Source organism: Leopardus geoffroyi, chromosome C3, assembly GCF_018350155.1.
Source record: "Leopardus geoffroyi isolate Oge1 chromosome C3, O.geoffroyi_Oge1_pat1.0, whole genome shotgun sequence".
NCBI classification, from domain to species: Eukaryota; Metazoa; Chordata; class Mammalia; order Carnivora; family Felidae; genus Leopardus; species Leopardus geoffroyi.
In genome coordinates this window covers 91,404,937-91,422,376 of record NC_059338.1, presented here as the reverse complement: position 1 = coordinate 91,422,376, position 17,440 = coordinate 91,404,937, and the positions used below count along the sequence as shown (strand labels likewise).

Sequence of the window (17,440 nt, the reverse complement as noted above, 5' to 3'; positions counted from 1 at the left end):
TGGGAAGAAGAGTCAGGGTCTGACGCAAGAGGGGGTGGTGAGGTCAATGGCTTAAAAGTTGTTACATTCTCTTGTTAAGCTCTTTGAGGGTCACATGAAATACATAAATACACCTTGATATTTCAGGGATTTTCTCTTTTAAAATCCTACACAGGACAAATCCAGCCTCCTCCAAGCAGACTTCCTGATCAACCTGGATTATAGATAAGAGTTCCTTCTCAAGTCTCCTTTGGTGTTTATCCTTGTGTTCCTCTTCTTTCGTCACTTGCTTGTACTTGTAAGATGCTATCTTTCATAGCACAGAGGTCAGCTCCCTGAGCTCTGGATTCAGACAGCCCTGGGTTAAAACCCGGACTTTGCCATTTTTAGGCTTCTATGACATGAGACAAGATACCTAAGTTTTTGGAGAGTCAATTGACTCGTAAAATGGAAATAATATTACCTTATGGGGTTATTGTGACAATAAACTTAAATAATGTAGCAAAGGACTTACTGGGGTCCTGGCATGTAAACATTCAAAAAAAATTTTTTAATGCTTATTTACTTTGAGAGAGAAGGTGTGAGTGGGCAAGGGGCAGAGAGAAGGAGAAAGAGAATTCCAAGCAGGCTCCACACTGAGCATGGAGCCTGACCTCACAACGTGAGATCATGACCTCAGCTGAAATCAAGAACTGGAAGCTTAACTGACTGAGCCCCCCAGGCACCCCTGAAAACTGATTTCTATACCCTCCTTTGCTTCTTATAAACCCATGTATGGAGTCCATATAATCACAGACCAATAATAAAAACAACCAGTAGCAACTTTGTAAGATACACATGTTATTTTTGAGAAAGGGAAACTGAGGCTCAGGAAGGTGAAACAGTTTTTGCCAAGGCCCCACAGGGTGAATAATCAGTGGAGGGGACCCTATCATGGGTCTCCACAATCCAGGCTTTCTCTGATCTTTTGTAACTATCCAAAGGTGCAGAAAGCCAGCTCTTGAGCCCAGCCCTGCGTTCCCCGGCCCTGATACCTAGGCAGACCTTTCCCTTCAAGTCTCAGTTTTGCAAACTACAGAACCTAGAACAGCAGTGAGGGGAGGGAGATCATCATCCAAGAAAAAACTGAATCAGGGAGCAAGTAAAAATCCTCCCACCTGTAAGAGTAGTCTTGATCATTTAAGTCTATGCGATTGGTTTGGAAAAAAAAAAAAAAAAAAATCCTTCCAGTTCTTTGATGTATGAAGCAAATAGTTCATTGTGTGATCACCTCCATTCTTATCCTTTCAAAGATAACTTTAAATAAATGCTGTATTTAGAACATCAAGGACTGTCCCCTTAGAGTGGCACATTATGTGATGCCAATGGGAGAAATAATGTATGCTTTCCTTAAAGTAAAATTTAGCGTGTTTTTAAATGAGATTTTGTGTATGTGTCAAAATTCCTTTGGTTCATAAAAGGGTGGTGAGGGTAATTTTTAATTTAAAAATATGAATGAGTGAAACAGTGAGGTAGCAATTATATGCTACTGCAAAAATATTTTCTGAAATTTAAGTCATCTGTGAAAGCCAAAAGTCTTGGATACACAAGTGTAGCTCAGACGAGCAAGTCTCAGTACGAGAAGAGAGCTGCTCTGTTGTCAGCTGTCATCTTCCAACAATTGGTAAAACCGTACCTTTCTTTATAAGAATGTTCTGGTAACTTCAGGTTATTCTTCCAGTGAAAAATGCACCAAGTGGATTTTCAAACTCCGTTTCTTTATATGTAGATACCTTTCTTTATAGTTCCATACATTTATATTATTCTATATCATATACAATGCATCTATATATCATTTTATATATTTGTACCTATATGTTTATAACATAGGTAAATATAGATGAATTGGTAATAGAAGATGAATATAGATCCGTCTCCAACATCTTTAATAGAAATGATCCAACAGCCCGTATGGAAAGACATAGGATGACATTTTCATTTTCTCCTTTTAAAAAACACTATGCCATTTTAGAAAATTTGGAAAGCACACAAGTCTCCAAAAACCAACGTTGAGATATAATTTACATACAACAAACTTCACACATCGGAGGTGCCAAGTTGATAACTTCTGACAAAGATATAAGCATTTTCATCACCACAGAAAGTTCCTTTGCCCTTCTTCCCCATCTCCCCTCCACACCCGAATCCAAGCAACCATTGATCCAGATGCCGCCACTGCCAATTCTGTGTCTTCGGATCTCACACGATGCAATCACACTGTGCGTACTCTTGTGTTTCTAACTTCCTTCACTCAGCATGTGACATGCTTTCACGTTGCACGCATCAGTAGCTGGCTCCTTTCTACTGCCCAGCAGTGCTTTCGGTGTGAATATAGACCAGTTTATCCATGCTACTCCTGAGGGACCTAACAATTGTTTAGAATTTTTGTCCATTCTGAGAAACAGTCCTTTGGATATTAGGGGACGGGAATTTTTATGAATATGTGTTTCCAATTTTCTTGGGTAAATACCTCAGAGTAGATTTGCAGGATCATTTAATAATTGTGTTATTAACCACATAAAAACCTTTATAGTTTTTGAATTAGGTGGTACCATATTATACTCGGTAACGTCGTATGAGAAACCTAGTTGCTACATATACTCAGCAACCCTCACTATTGCCAGTCGTTTGAATTTAAGCCATTTTACTGACCGTGAAGTGGTATCTCACTGTGGCTTTATTTGCATTTTCCTGGTGTTAATATTCCTTAGCATATTTTCATGTGCTTATCGTCTATTCTTTCGTCTTCCTTGCAAAGGGTCAAATCTTTTGTCCGTTATTATTGGGTTGGCTTCTGCTCCACATTTCAGGGTGATCATCTGCCTTGTGACATCAGTTCTTTGATAGGTCCCAACAGAATTTTTATTTTGTCCAGCTTATTCCTGTTGTAAGGATTGGGGTGATGACTTCCAAGGTCTTCACCTGTGACAGCTGAAATCTGAAGCCTTCTGCATCTGGTGAGATGATCATATGACTTTCTGCATTTATCCTATTAATGTAACGAATCAAGCTGAATTTTCAAAAACTTAACCTTGAATTCTGATGCACACACAATCACGATATAGTATCATTTTTGTTTATGGCTATGCTGAACTTATTTGTATTTCGTCAAGGATTTTAGGTTTATGTTCGTGAAGGACATTGGTCTATGCCATACCATTCTTGTATCTTTGTCAGGTTTTGGTGTTATGGTTATTCTGAACTTATGACTTTGGAAGTACTCCCATTTTCCTCTCTTGTCTCACTGAATCTGCATAGGTTTGGTTATCATTATTTGAATTCATTGCAAAAGGCTTCAGGGCTTAGGCTGTGTACGTGTGGCAGGGGTTGTGATTTAAAATTTATTAGGAGATATGTGGCTATTTATATTTTCCAGCTTTAAGTGGGTGCTAAGTTATAGTTTCTAAGGAACATGTCCATTTCATCTAAGTACATTGGCATAAACTTGTTCATACTATTTTCTTATTGTTTTTTTAATGTATACAGGAAATTTAATGATACCTCCACTTTCTTGGTATTGTCTATTTTCCTGGTTCAGTCTAGGTAAATGTTTATCAATTTTGTTATCTCTTTAAAGAATCAACTTCATCTTTGTTAATTTTCTTTATTGCTCGTATGTTTATCTCACTGGTTTCAGCTCCTACTTTGGGATGAGTGTGTTCTTTTCTAATGTCTTAAGGTAAACATTTATTGATTTCAAGTCTTTTTTAATACAGGTATTTAGTGATATAATTTTCCTCTAAGTTGTACTGTAGCTGCACAGGACTGATATTTGGAATATTCACGTTTCTATTATCATCCCATTCAAAACATTTTCTCATTTCTGTTGTGATTGTTTTCCTTCACCCACGCAGTTCCTGAGTGTGTGTTAAGTTTCTAAATATTTGGAATTTTCTGGAGATCTTACGAACAATTCCTAATTACATTCTGTTGTGGTCAAAGAATGTGCTTGTAAGACTTCAATGTTTCGAAATTTGCTCAGATGTATTTATACACTTAAGTGCAGTATATCATGGTGGATAATTCTCATGAACTTGGAAAGAGTGTTTGTAAGTTGTTGGGTATGGTGTTCTGCTTGGCATATGGTTGTGGCTATGTACATTTTTTCAAATGTACGAATTAACTGTGATTTAAAAAATAATGAAATAGAAAGAATGGACAAGGAGCTAGAATGGAACTATTTAGAGAAAAGGAGGAAGCCAGTGTAGCCAGACTCAAGAGAGAATGACTGCAGCTGAGGAAGCAAGGACCCAGGGGATGATAGAGGATATCTGGTTAAATCAGAGGCAGAAAAGGTGATTTGTAAAAGAGGGTCATATCATCTTCTGGAAGGTGGAGTGGAGGGGAAGAATATTCAGGGAAATGCCATCGGATAGTCTATACCTTCTCCGTGTAGCAGAAGGAGGACATCTACTAGAGATGAAGGAATTCAGAGGCAGACATTTTGGGATCTCCAACCAACAGTTGGCTGGGATGAAGGAAAGGATTGAGGACTATGCTGTGGTTCCCCTGGAGCCTGGTGGCAACAATCTGTCCTTGTAGCAGTCATTAAGGGCTTTCCTCAGCAAAGGTTTCTAACCTGGAACCTAAATAGGACCTACAGGTGGGTTTCAGTTAAACCTCAGCAGAACCTTCTAATAATTAAACTTTTTACCTATCAACTTAACGTGACAAGTCCTACAACAGGGCTTACCCTGGGAGCTACAGCATGGGTTACTTAATCCAGAGGAGGAGTAAAAAAGGCTTTCTGTAGGAGATGGTGTCTGAACTAAAGCCTGAACGCAAGTTGGGATTATCCAGATATATGAGTGGCTTTGAGGATGGTAGAAAAGAACATAGCATTTGATGCCTGCAAAGCAGTTTGGCAGGCCTGCCGCTTAGAAGGAAAGGAGAATAAGAAAAACCAAACACTGTAACCACCACCACTCCAACTCTTAGATAAAAGGTTGCTTTTAAAAGTTACGAAATGCGCATGCCTGGAGATGTTTGCGCAAAGGCTGGCTGCCCGACTACCTAGGTACACAGGGAGGCATTGCGTTGATTCGGTAAGGGGACCCACTTCCCCACTCTTCCTAGTCCCTTGTGGAAGGACTTCCTGGACTAATGCTCCTGGATCCTCTCCTGCCTTCTGTTTGGTGCCTTTGGAAGCAGGAATTGGGCTTGCTCAGCTAGTGCAATGTTCTTTCCTCTCTTGTGACCTGCGTGCCTCATGTAATCTTTCTGTTATGTGGCAAAAGGGACATGGCCAGTCATGCCTGGGAGAGAAAGTCCTATTTTTATTTACTTACGATTTTAGAGAGAGAGTGTGTGTGCACATGTGAGTGGAGGAGACAGGCAGAGAGAGAGAGAGAGAGGGAGGGAGGAGGGAGGGAGAGGGAGATCTTAAGCAGGCACCACTTTCAGTGCGGAGCCTGACACAGGGCTCAATCCCACAATCCCGGGATCATGACCTGAGCCGAAATGAAGAGTTGAATGCTCAATCAACTGAGGCACCCAGCCCCACCTCCCTCCACCCCCTGGAATGCCTAATTTAGAGGGAAAATAGTCTGAGCAAACCAATTTGTCTGAAGACCTAAACGACATTCTCCAAAAAGCTTTATCAGGAATGAAGCTGATATTCTGATCTCCACGTACACATTACATTTAAAGGAATATTTTTTTTATCCACCTCATAAAACCTGGGATGACATCTAACCCCCTTCCCAACATTTAGAAGTCTATTATCCTGGATCATTAAGACAACCAGATTCAGTACCCTTGGTTTGGGAATTCTGAAGAGTGGAAAGGTGATATTAGTAAGCTTTCGCCACCAAAAGGGGTTAAAAGCAATATATGTTGTTATTGGAAAATTAACTTTTGGGAAACTTCGGCCTTGATGATGTCAGAAACTATACTATGCAAATCTACGCTGCTTGAGATTCAATAAAAAATGTAGAGTAGTTCATACAAAAAGAGATAGGTAACAAAACACAAAGACATAGAAAAGTAAAACACAGTATCCAGAGGGAAAACAGCAACAAGAAAATGTACAGATGAGGCACTGTCTGTAAATATGCCCAGACTTTATGTGGCTATATTGGATTCTATTAAGTAGTACACTCATACCTAGTCACATAAAGTAACCATTCCTCTTCTTTTGACACTTGTTAACTATACAGCCCATAGTCCCTGTGGGTGACTCCAACCATAGTTGAGAGGAGGAGGGCAATAGCAGAAGGTGAAGGGGTGAAAAAGAGAAATCAGGGAATAATGTTAGCAAACTCACAGAGCCACAAGCCAAAGGTCTGAAAGAGACGGAGGTTTCCCTTTTGTTCAATAACCTAGGCAGAAGTGCCACATTTCAGGGTGCTACATCTCAGCAGAACATTTTGAAGAGGGGAAAAGAAGAGGTACGGGGTGTGTTTGAAGGACAAAAAGAACAGAAATATTCATTTATGTCGCAGGTCGAGACCACTGGGAAGTACTACAAATCAATACTGACCACTTGCAGGGGATATTCATATGATAAGTACTTATTCCTGCAGACATCTGGACATCTGAAGAATTCCCATTGCTGTGCCACAAAGCAGACTCCACGGAAACCTTTTACACATTCAAAATAGCTTTTAAAAATATTTTATATTCTAGGGAACTCTAAGTGCTTCACCCATAAAAAATAAGCCTTTCAAGTTGGCAGGGGAAAGAACCCTTTCCAGATGGAGAACTTGATGCTGAAGGAGGTAAACTCACTTCAGCAGCCACGGGAACAACACAAGGCACAGCCAGGGGCTGAAATCGCCTCAAACCTGAAAATATTCTTAACTGTGCATAAAAGAGAATCTGAAAGTTGCCTGTGAGCTTACACCTGGCCCCAGTAGAGCTTCCTCATCAGCATTCCAAGCCAGCCTCAGAAAGCTGGAGAGAGAATCTTGCAAGCACAGGAAAATAGACAAATTTCTTTCCTTCAAGCCTAATCTGATGATTTAAATCTATCTATCTTAACGCCTCTCAGGTGTTCTAACCATCTTATGCCTTTTAAGAGGGCTTCTGCAGGGAGGTAACACTAGTAACTTCTCCTCTGATTAAACACATCTGCCACAAAATAGCAGGTGCCTTCTGGACACAATGAGATTCTCAGAAATTCTAGTAGGAAACTTGCAAAAGGTTTCGAATGCTCCTATACTGAAACACATTTTAACTTTTCTTAGATTTTGGAGATAAAGGGGGGAATGTTTGTGTACAATTCAATGTCTTTCAAACAAAGGCTTAAAAAGTATTAATGGACTTGCTGCCTAAAACATAAAAAAGGAATTGAGCTACTGAAGTTAAAACAGGGTAATTTTCAAAAAAGGTTAAAACCAGTATTCTCATAAAATACAAAATGAACACGTTTAAGGTTTGTTTTTAACTCATTAGCGAAGAAGCTAGTAAGACATAATGAGCAGGAGAAAGATACTACAAAGGAGAATCCAAAGAGCAAACACACGTAGATCAGCGAGAGTAAATGAAGGTGTCACTGGCAGGCAAAAGTCAGATTTTCCACAGTGGCTAGGAAAGCCAGCTGAACCTCTGTGGGACAGAATTTACACATCCACGACAAGGATTATTTTGTATTGCTATCAGCTATCTACAACGTACAGAGTTGTAAAAACAGCTCCATGGAATTAGATAGCCCCAGTTTTTCACAGAAGCCCAATTTTTTCCCTGCACAGACCACTGACTGTCTTATTTATTTCTGTATTCCCCAAACCCGGTACAAGGTAGATGCTCCATAAATACCTGCAAATGGATAAATGTCTACTATGTATCAGGCGTTAAGCTAGGCCCTTCACGAGCATCATTCCATTTAATTCTCCCGACAACTCTTAAAATATTTATTCTCATTTCACTGGTGAAAAACTAACTCGTATAATATTGTATAGCTATTGCTTGTCAAAGGTTGGGGGTGGAGGACAAGCAGGGAGGATCACACTCAGGTCTGTGAAAGCCCTTTTTTCTTTTTTCCATTTAATATATGTCCTTTTTATTTGCCATCGCTGTACCATCTGCCTCTAAGTTAAGGGACTGTTTATATGTTATACTGGTATAACACACTTGCTTGATAAGCATGATATTGGAGACCCACCCTTTAAGAAAAAGCAAAGGAACAGCAACACTCAAGAGGATGGAGGCATAAATAAGAGACAGGTGAGCATTTTTGTTGCAGCCTTGCAGATAAGCACAGGATATTTACCAGCCTAGACTACGCTCACCCTGCCACCCCCGGTTGCTCATTTCCCAGTTTTCAGGATAATAAAGATAGACGCATTCAACACTATTTGTGTGTGTTGTTTTCACCAAAATCAGAACAGCACTTAGGAGAACAGCAGCAGCTATTCAGAACAGAAGCAGCATTCAATGCATGCTTCCCAGGACCATGAACTCCTTTCACAGCAACACTATGAGGCAGGTACTGGAACCATCCTCTTTTTGCAGATAAAGAAAGCTACAGGGCACCAGTGACCTTCACAAGATGACACAACACAGCTGCAGCTCTGGGCTTCCACCCGGCACCTGTCAGCACTGCCGGCCCTCACCCTCAGTAGTCCACTGTTTTTTGGGGGCTGGCGACATTTGCTCTGTTACCATAGGTCTTAATTTTTCACAGACCTCTCTGTCCTGCTTATCACAGCCTAGTCTCCAAGGGCACGGAGATCCCCACAGCCTCCAGCATCCTAGGGCTGATCACCGCGGGCCAGCTGCAGTCCCGTCTATTATCTGACCATTTGGCGCTTGCGATCATTCAGGTATTTCACATTCATATTTGGAGAGGCGAGGCCCAGAGAACAGGGGAAGAGAGTGGCTTTCTGAGGCCTCATAGGTGAATGTCAAAAAGATGTGGGCCAATAGTTAATGTGAAATCATTCTCTCTGTTCCCTGAGTCCCCAATAATTTTCTGCTTTCCTTTCTTGCCTGAAAAAAGGCTGCCCTTAGAATGAAGAGTATGTTTCAGACACATCCAGATGAGTCTTGACATGACAGCAAAATGTTGACATGTAGAAGGTGTCAAGAAATGGCCAACTTCGTAGTTTACTTAATATTATTTCATTTAGTCTTCATAACAACTCCTGCAGACAGGTAGTATTATCATCTTTATTTTGGAGATGAAGAGGGAGGTTAAATAACTCAACCAGCTAAAGCAGCTTGCCTGGGATTTCAAGAAGGTTGTGGTTTACCAGTATCAGTGGCATTTCATGGAGACCAAATGTGCCACCAGAAGCAATGACAGGTGTATCTCATGTCCACACCGTCTTTCTTCAAGTCACTTAGCAGAAAGCCTTGGGAAGTGGTACCATTGACTCGGAGCACTGAAGCATGGGACCTTTACTTCTAAGGGATGTAATGCCCCTCCCTGAAAAACCATTATAAATGCTTCCCTTCCCTCAAGGGTATCCCATAGTGCCCGCCCATAATAAAAGATAACACTACTTTCAAACAAGATCACGAAAAAGGCTTTGCCTTTACTCTATCACACAGGCATTAAGAAACATTAAGCACACATTTTGGGATGAAGGCGACCATAATCAGCCAAATGGTTACTAACTGATTACTTAAGGGGTGGAAAAACGGACTCTGAGATGCTCTTGTATTGTTAAGGGAGGGCCAAAGAAAAAACAATTTGACACTTGGAATCTAAGCTAAGTTCTGACAGTGCCTTCAGAATTTCAGGAATTTCACCTAAAAAGCCATTTTATTCTACTTGGGGGTGGGGGGGGGAAGCAAAGTGAATTAATTAAGTACAATTTTAACACTTCACTCTCTGTTAACTACTCAGCCTGAGCTACACTTGGGTGTGCTCCTTAAATATTAAAACATTACCAGTTTGGTCAGAAGGATCTAGGAAAATCCAGCTCAGGATTTGAAAAATATTCTTTAGGGGCACCTAGGTGGCTCAATCAGTTAAGCGTCTGCCTTTGGCTCAGGTCATGATCTCACAGGTCATGAGATCGAGCCCTGTGTCAGGCTCTGTGCTGACATCTCAGAGCCTGGAGCCTGCTTAGGATTCTGTGTCTCCCTCTCTCTCTGCCCCTCCCTCGCGGTCTGTCTCTCAAAAATAAAGATAAAAAAAAAGAAAAATGTTCTTTAGTGTTAGAAACCTTTTTTCCAAATGAAGTTTTTCATATAATTCAAACATGTAAAACAGATATAAAGGGAGCTGGTTTAGTTGACACACTTATCTCTACCCAAAGCACACCCCATCCCGTTGGCAACCTTTAGCGCACCCAAGGGCTCCACGGAACACACTTTGAAAACCACCCAGTTTGGAAAGAGGCTTGGTATCCACAGTGCTGGGCTACTCAAGATCAAGTCACTTTCCCACTAGAGGATAGTCTTCTGTTGGAAAAGGGGAAGGATCTGGACTAGAATCAGGACTCCTCAACACGTTTTTCCTCTGAAGCGCAGTTTTAGTGCACAGAACATGTTTTTCAGTCCTATGTTTCATCACAGTGTTTGCAACGGGAGAGGGACAAGGGGAGGGACGTGGCCCATATTCATGCAGACCATCAGGGTGGGAGGGGAACACAGGGGAAGTGTGAATATGCCCTTGTTCTGATGGGCTCCCACGGCGGGCCCTATCGGCTTCTTCTCATCCAGCCTGTTCTCCAATCGAGAGACAGGATCCTAAGGGTTTTTACAGTTCATTATACTGTCATGGTTTCTGCTTCCAAGTGTCTCTTGACCTTCAAATATAATACTCAGAGCCCCTTGATGTAAATGGAATCTTCATTTGTGCTTTGAAGGTATTCATCTCAGGGACTGTAAGTTAGTATTATCATATTCACCTCAGAATTTTCCTGTTTAGAAATCTTTCCTACTTAGAACATCAAATACTGATCCCATAAACCCAGATAATTTGGAAGACTTCCTTTCTTTTCTCTAGGATTGGTACACATTTTCTCTAGAGTCCCCCACCCACCCCCTTAGCTTGACTCCCACATACTTGTACTGAACCCGCAGAATCCAAGCTTCTCTAGAACTTCTTATGCTTATTCAGTAGCATAGTTTGCATGGGTCTGGAATCCATTCTCCTTTTAAAGTAAGCAAACCCATGCCAGAAAATTTCAGTAGGGAGATGCAGTTCATTGTAAGGGTATGGGAAAGGCCACAGTGATGGGGAGAGAAAGAGGGAGTAAAATATTTTGGATGCCGCATACTTTACCAGTTATGTCATGCTGTTTGAATGACTCACTGTAGATCTGATACTGATTCGGACAATGTTTCTTCAACCACTTGCAGACATCCTGCTGAGTCCACAGAGCCACTGGTTTTGACAGCTTCACTGTAGCCGACTATAAATGAAGAAGGAAAAGGTTAATGTCAGCCCCATGTCCAGAAAGGCACTACTGTTAGAAGTCCTAGAGGGTGTGGTCAAGGCTACAGGCTGGAATCCCTGAAGGTAAGTATCTGGCTCTTTTTCTCCTAACCTCTATAGACCTTTTCCACACCCATGAAAACCAGAAGAAAAGGTCTAGGTGGAAAAGGCCATGAAAATTATACTTATTCTCAAGTTATCATCTCCACTGGAAAAAGTCCCCAGGAAGTAGTGTTTTCTGACAAACACTTCAACAGTAAGACAATGCTGTTGCTAAGCATTTAATTAAATTTTAGGGGTGAAATAGCTGCCCCCAAGTGGCCTTTCTTTGTATTCCACAAAAGTGTCCATTTTGAGATCTCTAGGGTCTAGTGCAACACTAGCCCTGGCAGGCGCTAATAATTATTTCAGGAACGAATGTTATTGGATTTAGATACCTACGTACTAAAGAGTGCACACTGGCCTGGGAGTGGTCCTGTAAAGTCTAGGAATTAGTTATGCCACAGCGGGGAAGCAAAAAGTCAATTCTGCCAGCATGTGGAGAATGGTAATAAGATAATGGGGTGGCTAAACCTGATGTAGAAGCCAACTAATTAAGGCCTTTTATTGCTCAACAGATCTTTCAGGAAGGGGTTTATGAAACAAAACAAAGGTGTGTTAGGACCTAGCCTTTGACAGAATTAATTCATTCATCAATTAATGTGCATCAGCTCTGTGCCAGATGCCCATCTTCCTCATGGATCCTAACAACTTGGCTGGGACAAGATGAAAGCTTGGTTTTTTATAATTTTTTTTATCAGTATTTGTCAAAAATCTAGGATTGTAATATAGAAAAATCTTTAAAGGATATTCGGCGGCACCTAGACCTGGTCAATGTCATTGACCTTCTCACTAGGGATCATTCACTTTTACTTCTCTTTCAATCTTTCAGATTAAGGCAAAAAGAGAGCCTCAATTTTGTAGGACTGTGATTTAATATCTTTCGAATACCTGCTAACATTTCTGACAAAGAGGGCACGCTTTGCCATTACAACCTTCATCAGAAAGCAACACACCTAGCAACTGTTTGATTTTATTTTTATTATATTTAAGGTTACTTTTGTATTATGGCAAATAAAGGCAAAAAAAAATTTATTTTCAGTAATATCTAGTTTGCTTTTATTTTTAGTTATTTTTGAGAGAGACAGAGAGAGAGAGAGGAAATATGAATCTGAAGCAGGTTCCAGGCTCTGAGCTGTCAGCACAGAGCCCAACGTGGGACTCAAACCCACGATCTGAGAGATCATGACCTGAGTCAGACACGCAACTGACTGAGCCACCCAGGTGCCCCTAGTTTGCTTTTAAAACAAATTTGAGTTTAAAAACCGTTGGTCAATTAAAAAAATGAAGGGAATGAACAGTGATAGAGATGGTAACAAGATACTAACAGAAGTCACATGCACGTGATTCACATTTGTGAAACACAGAGCTCAGGTGTTTCTTTTTTCTGTTAGTATATTTCCAATAGGATTCTTTGGGCCATGACTTACAAAATCATCACAAGCAATAGTTTTTACTTTATGCTAATTTACTTTATAATTTTTTCTTTCACTCTTATTGTGGTAGATTATATTTCTCAAGGATGCCTTTATACATGTACATATATACACATCCGTACACATATATCTGTTCTTTATTCATTGTACTTGATATTCCTACACTGATATTTGGGGTTGATGTTCTTTTTCCTTGAATTTTGGCAAGGTCTGTAGTGGTTCTGGCCAGTGGAGCACAGCGGAATTGATTGACTTCTAAGGCAAGGTCACAAAAAAGATACAACTTCTGCCTGGCTCATCCTCTTTGGCATTCAGCTTTGGAACCCAGCCACATGCTGTGGGGAAGCTCAGACCACGTGAAGAGATGATGTGTAGAAATTTTGGCCAATCCCCAAACTGATGTTTCAGCTGATAGCCAGCACCAACCAACCATCAGACAAATGAGTCAACAAGTTGCAGATGATTCCAGCCATCAGTCTTTGAATCTTCCAGCTGAGGCTCCCAGACACCAGGATGCAGAGACAAGCCATCCCTGCTGTGCCCTGAGTGAATTCCTGACTCGCATAATCCATGAGCATCATAAACCATTGTCTTTCATCACGAAGTTAAGGTACCATGTTCTATAATGCTAGTAACAATTACAATACTAAGTTATATGCTGGTGAGGATGTGTTACCACTGTGCTCTCAGAATGCCCTGCATTTAAGAGATGCTATGCAGCCATGATGAATAAGTGAATGGATTAATGAAATGAACCCAGTAGTGAATTTCAAGCATAGCGTTTTGCTGCTTTCCACCGACTGTGTCTTGCTCCCACGTGGCTCCTAGTCAAATGTGTCAGCCTCTTCCTTCCACACCCCATATCCCTGAGTCACAGGCTGCCCACCATGGTCCCTCTAAGCTCTGTATGCACCCGTATCAATTGTTCTAATTTTGATGAGCGAGGAGGGCCTCTGGGGGGGTTGGTGCAAATGAGTTAATGTTTTGTTGTTTGGTTTCTTATTTGCTCGTCATTCCCTCTTTTTCTTTCCATGATGAGGAAACTAGAATTTTGGCTCTTTTAGCTAGAAATGCACTACCATCATGTTTTACAAGTCTGAATCTGGCTCCTTCCTGCTCTAAAAATTTTTCTGCAGATTAACTGAATGAGTTCATAACTGACACATCAATACCCTGAAACCCTTTACATGTTTACTGCAGGTAAAGCTAATCACATCTTTTGAAAACTCCTATAAACCAATTATAGGACAGCTGTAAATTAGGAAGGGAAAGAGAAGAGGGTGAAGTTGCTTATATATCAATATACTAAATTTCCTGGAAGAGCACCTTTAACTTGCTCATTTCTTAGGAAACAGAGGCCCCTTGGCACAAAGTAAAGCCCCCTCAACTGGGCTTCAGGTCGAGATTAACCCATACATGCCAAGTGAACTCAGGATGCATCCCCATCAGCCCCCAAGTCTGCTTTTGTTACAAATTATCCCTTTGTCATAAATTTGGGTGTTCTGAGGCTAACATGCAAGGAAGTGCCTTGCTTTTCCTTCAGAATATACTCTTACTAAGCAGTAATTTGGTATCACTTGCTTGGACGGCAATACACTCAATGCTTTAGGCACAGATTTTTAAGACTGCAGGAACCTACATGGATCTGCCTCCATGTCAACTGGCATAAATAAATGGGGAGGGATAAAGATTCCTATCGTTGGGCAATTGCTTGTCTCTTCTTAATCAGATAGTGATAAAAGCACTGGCCCCATTTATTAGCCAATTCTTAGCCTTGGCTTTATTATGGAATTATTAATTTGCCACACATTAATTGGTTAAGAGCTATAAAGACTCCACTTCCCTCAGTATCCAGCTGCTTATGGATTCTCAGAGCCGACTTCATTTTTTCTGCCTGAACTGCTCTTTGCACAGCACCCGGGTGAACTTCAGTCATTTCTCCCATCACGATTACCCCATCCCCAGTAGCAACCAAATTTTGGAAGTGAATGCCATAACCTAACTCTTTTAAAGAGCTTACACTTCCATGTGTCATTTGGAACAACAATGAGCGTATGTCAAACCCATGTCAATCTACTTACCGCATCGTCCCACTGGGAGGTACAGAGTTGTCAAACCTAATAGCTCCATGGTGATGTTTCAACCGCCCTCCTTTGCTCTGCTATACTCACAGCTTACATGCAACTCCAGCCCCAAGTTTTCTGATATGTTGTTTCCCTCTCCCCACCCCTGGTGGGAGCCAAATCCAAAACAGTTCACAAAACAAATCAATAATATTTCATATTTATTAGAAATAGTAATTAAAAAAAAAAAAAAAACCCGAAACACCTATCCTGCCGAAAGGCAAGCATTAAAAAAAACAATTGCCCTAGTTCCCTTTCTCTGGGCTCAGGTCTACCATACCATTCTCCAGGATTTACAGCCCTGGTGATGATCTTAGTTTTGTTGCCCTGAAAGGAGCCAGAGGCAGTTTGTTATCTTAACTCCAAGCATTGTGATACCAAACAGAATTCCAGGCATTTCCTCTCCGAATTGGTCCTGACCTTTCTGTAGAGATGCTGAAAGTGCACTTCAGACACTTTTAGGGTCTATTTTACAAGGAGGCCTCACTTGATGCGAAAGACACATCCCTGAGGGAAAATCTGTCTGCAAATTACTTTTGGCAAATGATTCCTCACCTTTATTCAACAATTTCAGTCTATAGTTCTGGTTTGTGCTAAAATGGAGAAAACTCTTCAGTTTTAAGTTCTTTAAGGTAAACTGGAAGCTTTTCTAAGTTACAAAATAATTAAATGCTTTAAAGAAGAAGCTTGATAGTGAAAGAACATATTACAAAATGCTTTTCAAGTTAAATTTTGTCATTTGATTATCCCTCAACTTACTTGTTTTGTAATATAAAATCTCTTTAATTTACTAGGTTTTGATTTATAAGAGAACACTACAACCTAAAGCTCCCAATGGTTGTATACACTCAACTAGGAAAGCTTACAGAAGCCCGAGCGGGCCAACAGGGGAAAAAGTAGGCAACACGTAGATTGCTGATATGTAGTGGCAGGTCGGAGTGACTGTTGTGCCCAAATATCAGCAAGTGGCAAACACATCTGCAGCATCTCATTATAAACAGGTGTTTGCAAGCTCTCAACATTGCCTCTTCTCTTAACCAGCCTGCAGTGTTTTTCCTTTAGATGCTGGTCTCCTCTTTCATTGGTTTAACCACTGTGTAATCTTACACAAGACTGGAAAAAGGAATGACAAGGTGGAGGAGGGGAAGGACAAACATATACAACAAGCCATTTGCGTCTCCTTTAACAGCTTCTGAAGCTCATTCACCCCAAAAATGGATCCATGGGCTAGTTCACAGAATCCTTGGCTCTGAATGAATTGATTTTCAAGTACTAATAATGCCCTCTTCCGTCGCCTTAACTCTTTCATGCAAGGAGCTGGTTAGAAAGTCGTAACGGTTATCTCTTCTATCCTATCCTGTTCACAGTGTAGCTTCTGAACTCCACTTGGTCACTTTCTTAGGTTTAAACGAAAATGTGATGAATGAACCTCTTAAATTTCATGCTTCTCAATGAGAAGGCATCTCATTGCTGGAAAGTTAACAGTAAAATCTCTTAGATAAATGCAAGATAAATATATGTCGTGTTATTTCACATTTTTCTGTCTTTAACCATTGCTTTAACATCACCTCAACCATTCTGTGCTTCCTCGTTTCCGGTGTTTGTCTCTTCTAACCAGTGTAGCATCCCTCAGTAGCAGTAATGGGTGAGCAACTTTAGAAATTTTTCCAAGTAAACAGAGTGGCATTATTAGTTTCTCCATCTGTTCTTCACATGGTATCTGCTTTAGACCTTTCGATTTCCAGTCTCCTCCACAGGGCATGGTAGCTTGTTAATATTTCCTTCAAAAGGCAGTATCTCAAAAGCACTGACTACAAAAAGAAACACAGTATTGAAACCCAAACTTACCTACCTTCCGTCCTTTCTTTTGCAAAGTCAGATCATTGGTTTACACTGAACTTAGCGGAAATCTACAGTTTTGGGTCTTCTTCAAATTAACTTCTGTCAAAGTAGGGGTTCTCCTTTCCTGAAAGTAGATTCTTAAGAACTTCAACTTTATTTTGCAGGTTTCAGTGCATCATCGGGAATCCTTATTAACCAGTGTATTGGTTGTTCTCCCATATTTGCACCATCCCTGTAGACACAAGCCCTTTGAGGTGCTCAAAAACTTTTAAGATTATAATAGGATCCTACGATTAAAAGTTTGAGAACCATTGTTCTAAGACATCATTATAGTAGTGTCATTAAAATAAAAAAAAAAATTGACCTGATATAATTTTCCCCTTAATTTGCCCATATTGAATTTTAGTGATGGCTTTTTTCATTCCTAAATCCTCAGAACCACAACCTCACAGGAACTGAAATTTTGGAGGACTCTACATAGCCAGTAGGTTCAAGTTTAAACCTAAGGCAAGAATCCAATCCACTTTAACACATCTAAAACGGTGGTGAGTAAACCAGGGCTATGATAAATATATCAAGATATACATGTG

At 40.6% G+C, this 17,440-nt stretch overlaps 1 protein-coding gene across 6 annotated transcripts in view; it reads right to left on the bottom strand.

The window, feature by feature from the left end:
* SAMD12 (sterile alpha motif domain containing 12) overlaps positions 1 to 17,440 on the bottom strand; it is a 387,874-nt gene that overhangs the window by 209,946 nt on the left and 160,488 nt on the right. For 5 of the 6 annotated variants that reach the window (XM_045453847.1, XM_045453846.1, XM_045453848.1 and 2 more), the window contains exon 3: positions 11,198 to 11,327. In XM_045453847.1, coding sequence (XP_045309803.1) covers positions 11,198 to 11,327 — 130 coding nt within the window. Of the gene's footprint in view, positions 1 to 11,192; positions 11,328 to 17,440 lie in introns of all 6 variants that reach the window. The other variant, XM_045453850.1, reaches the window with a different exon arrangement.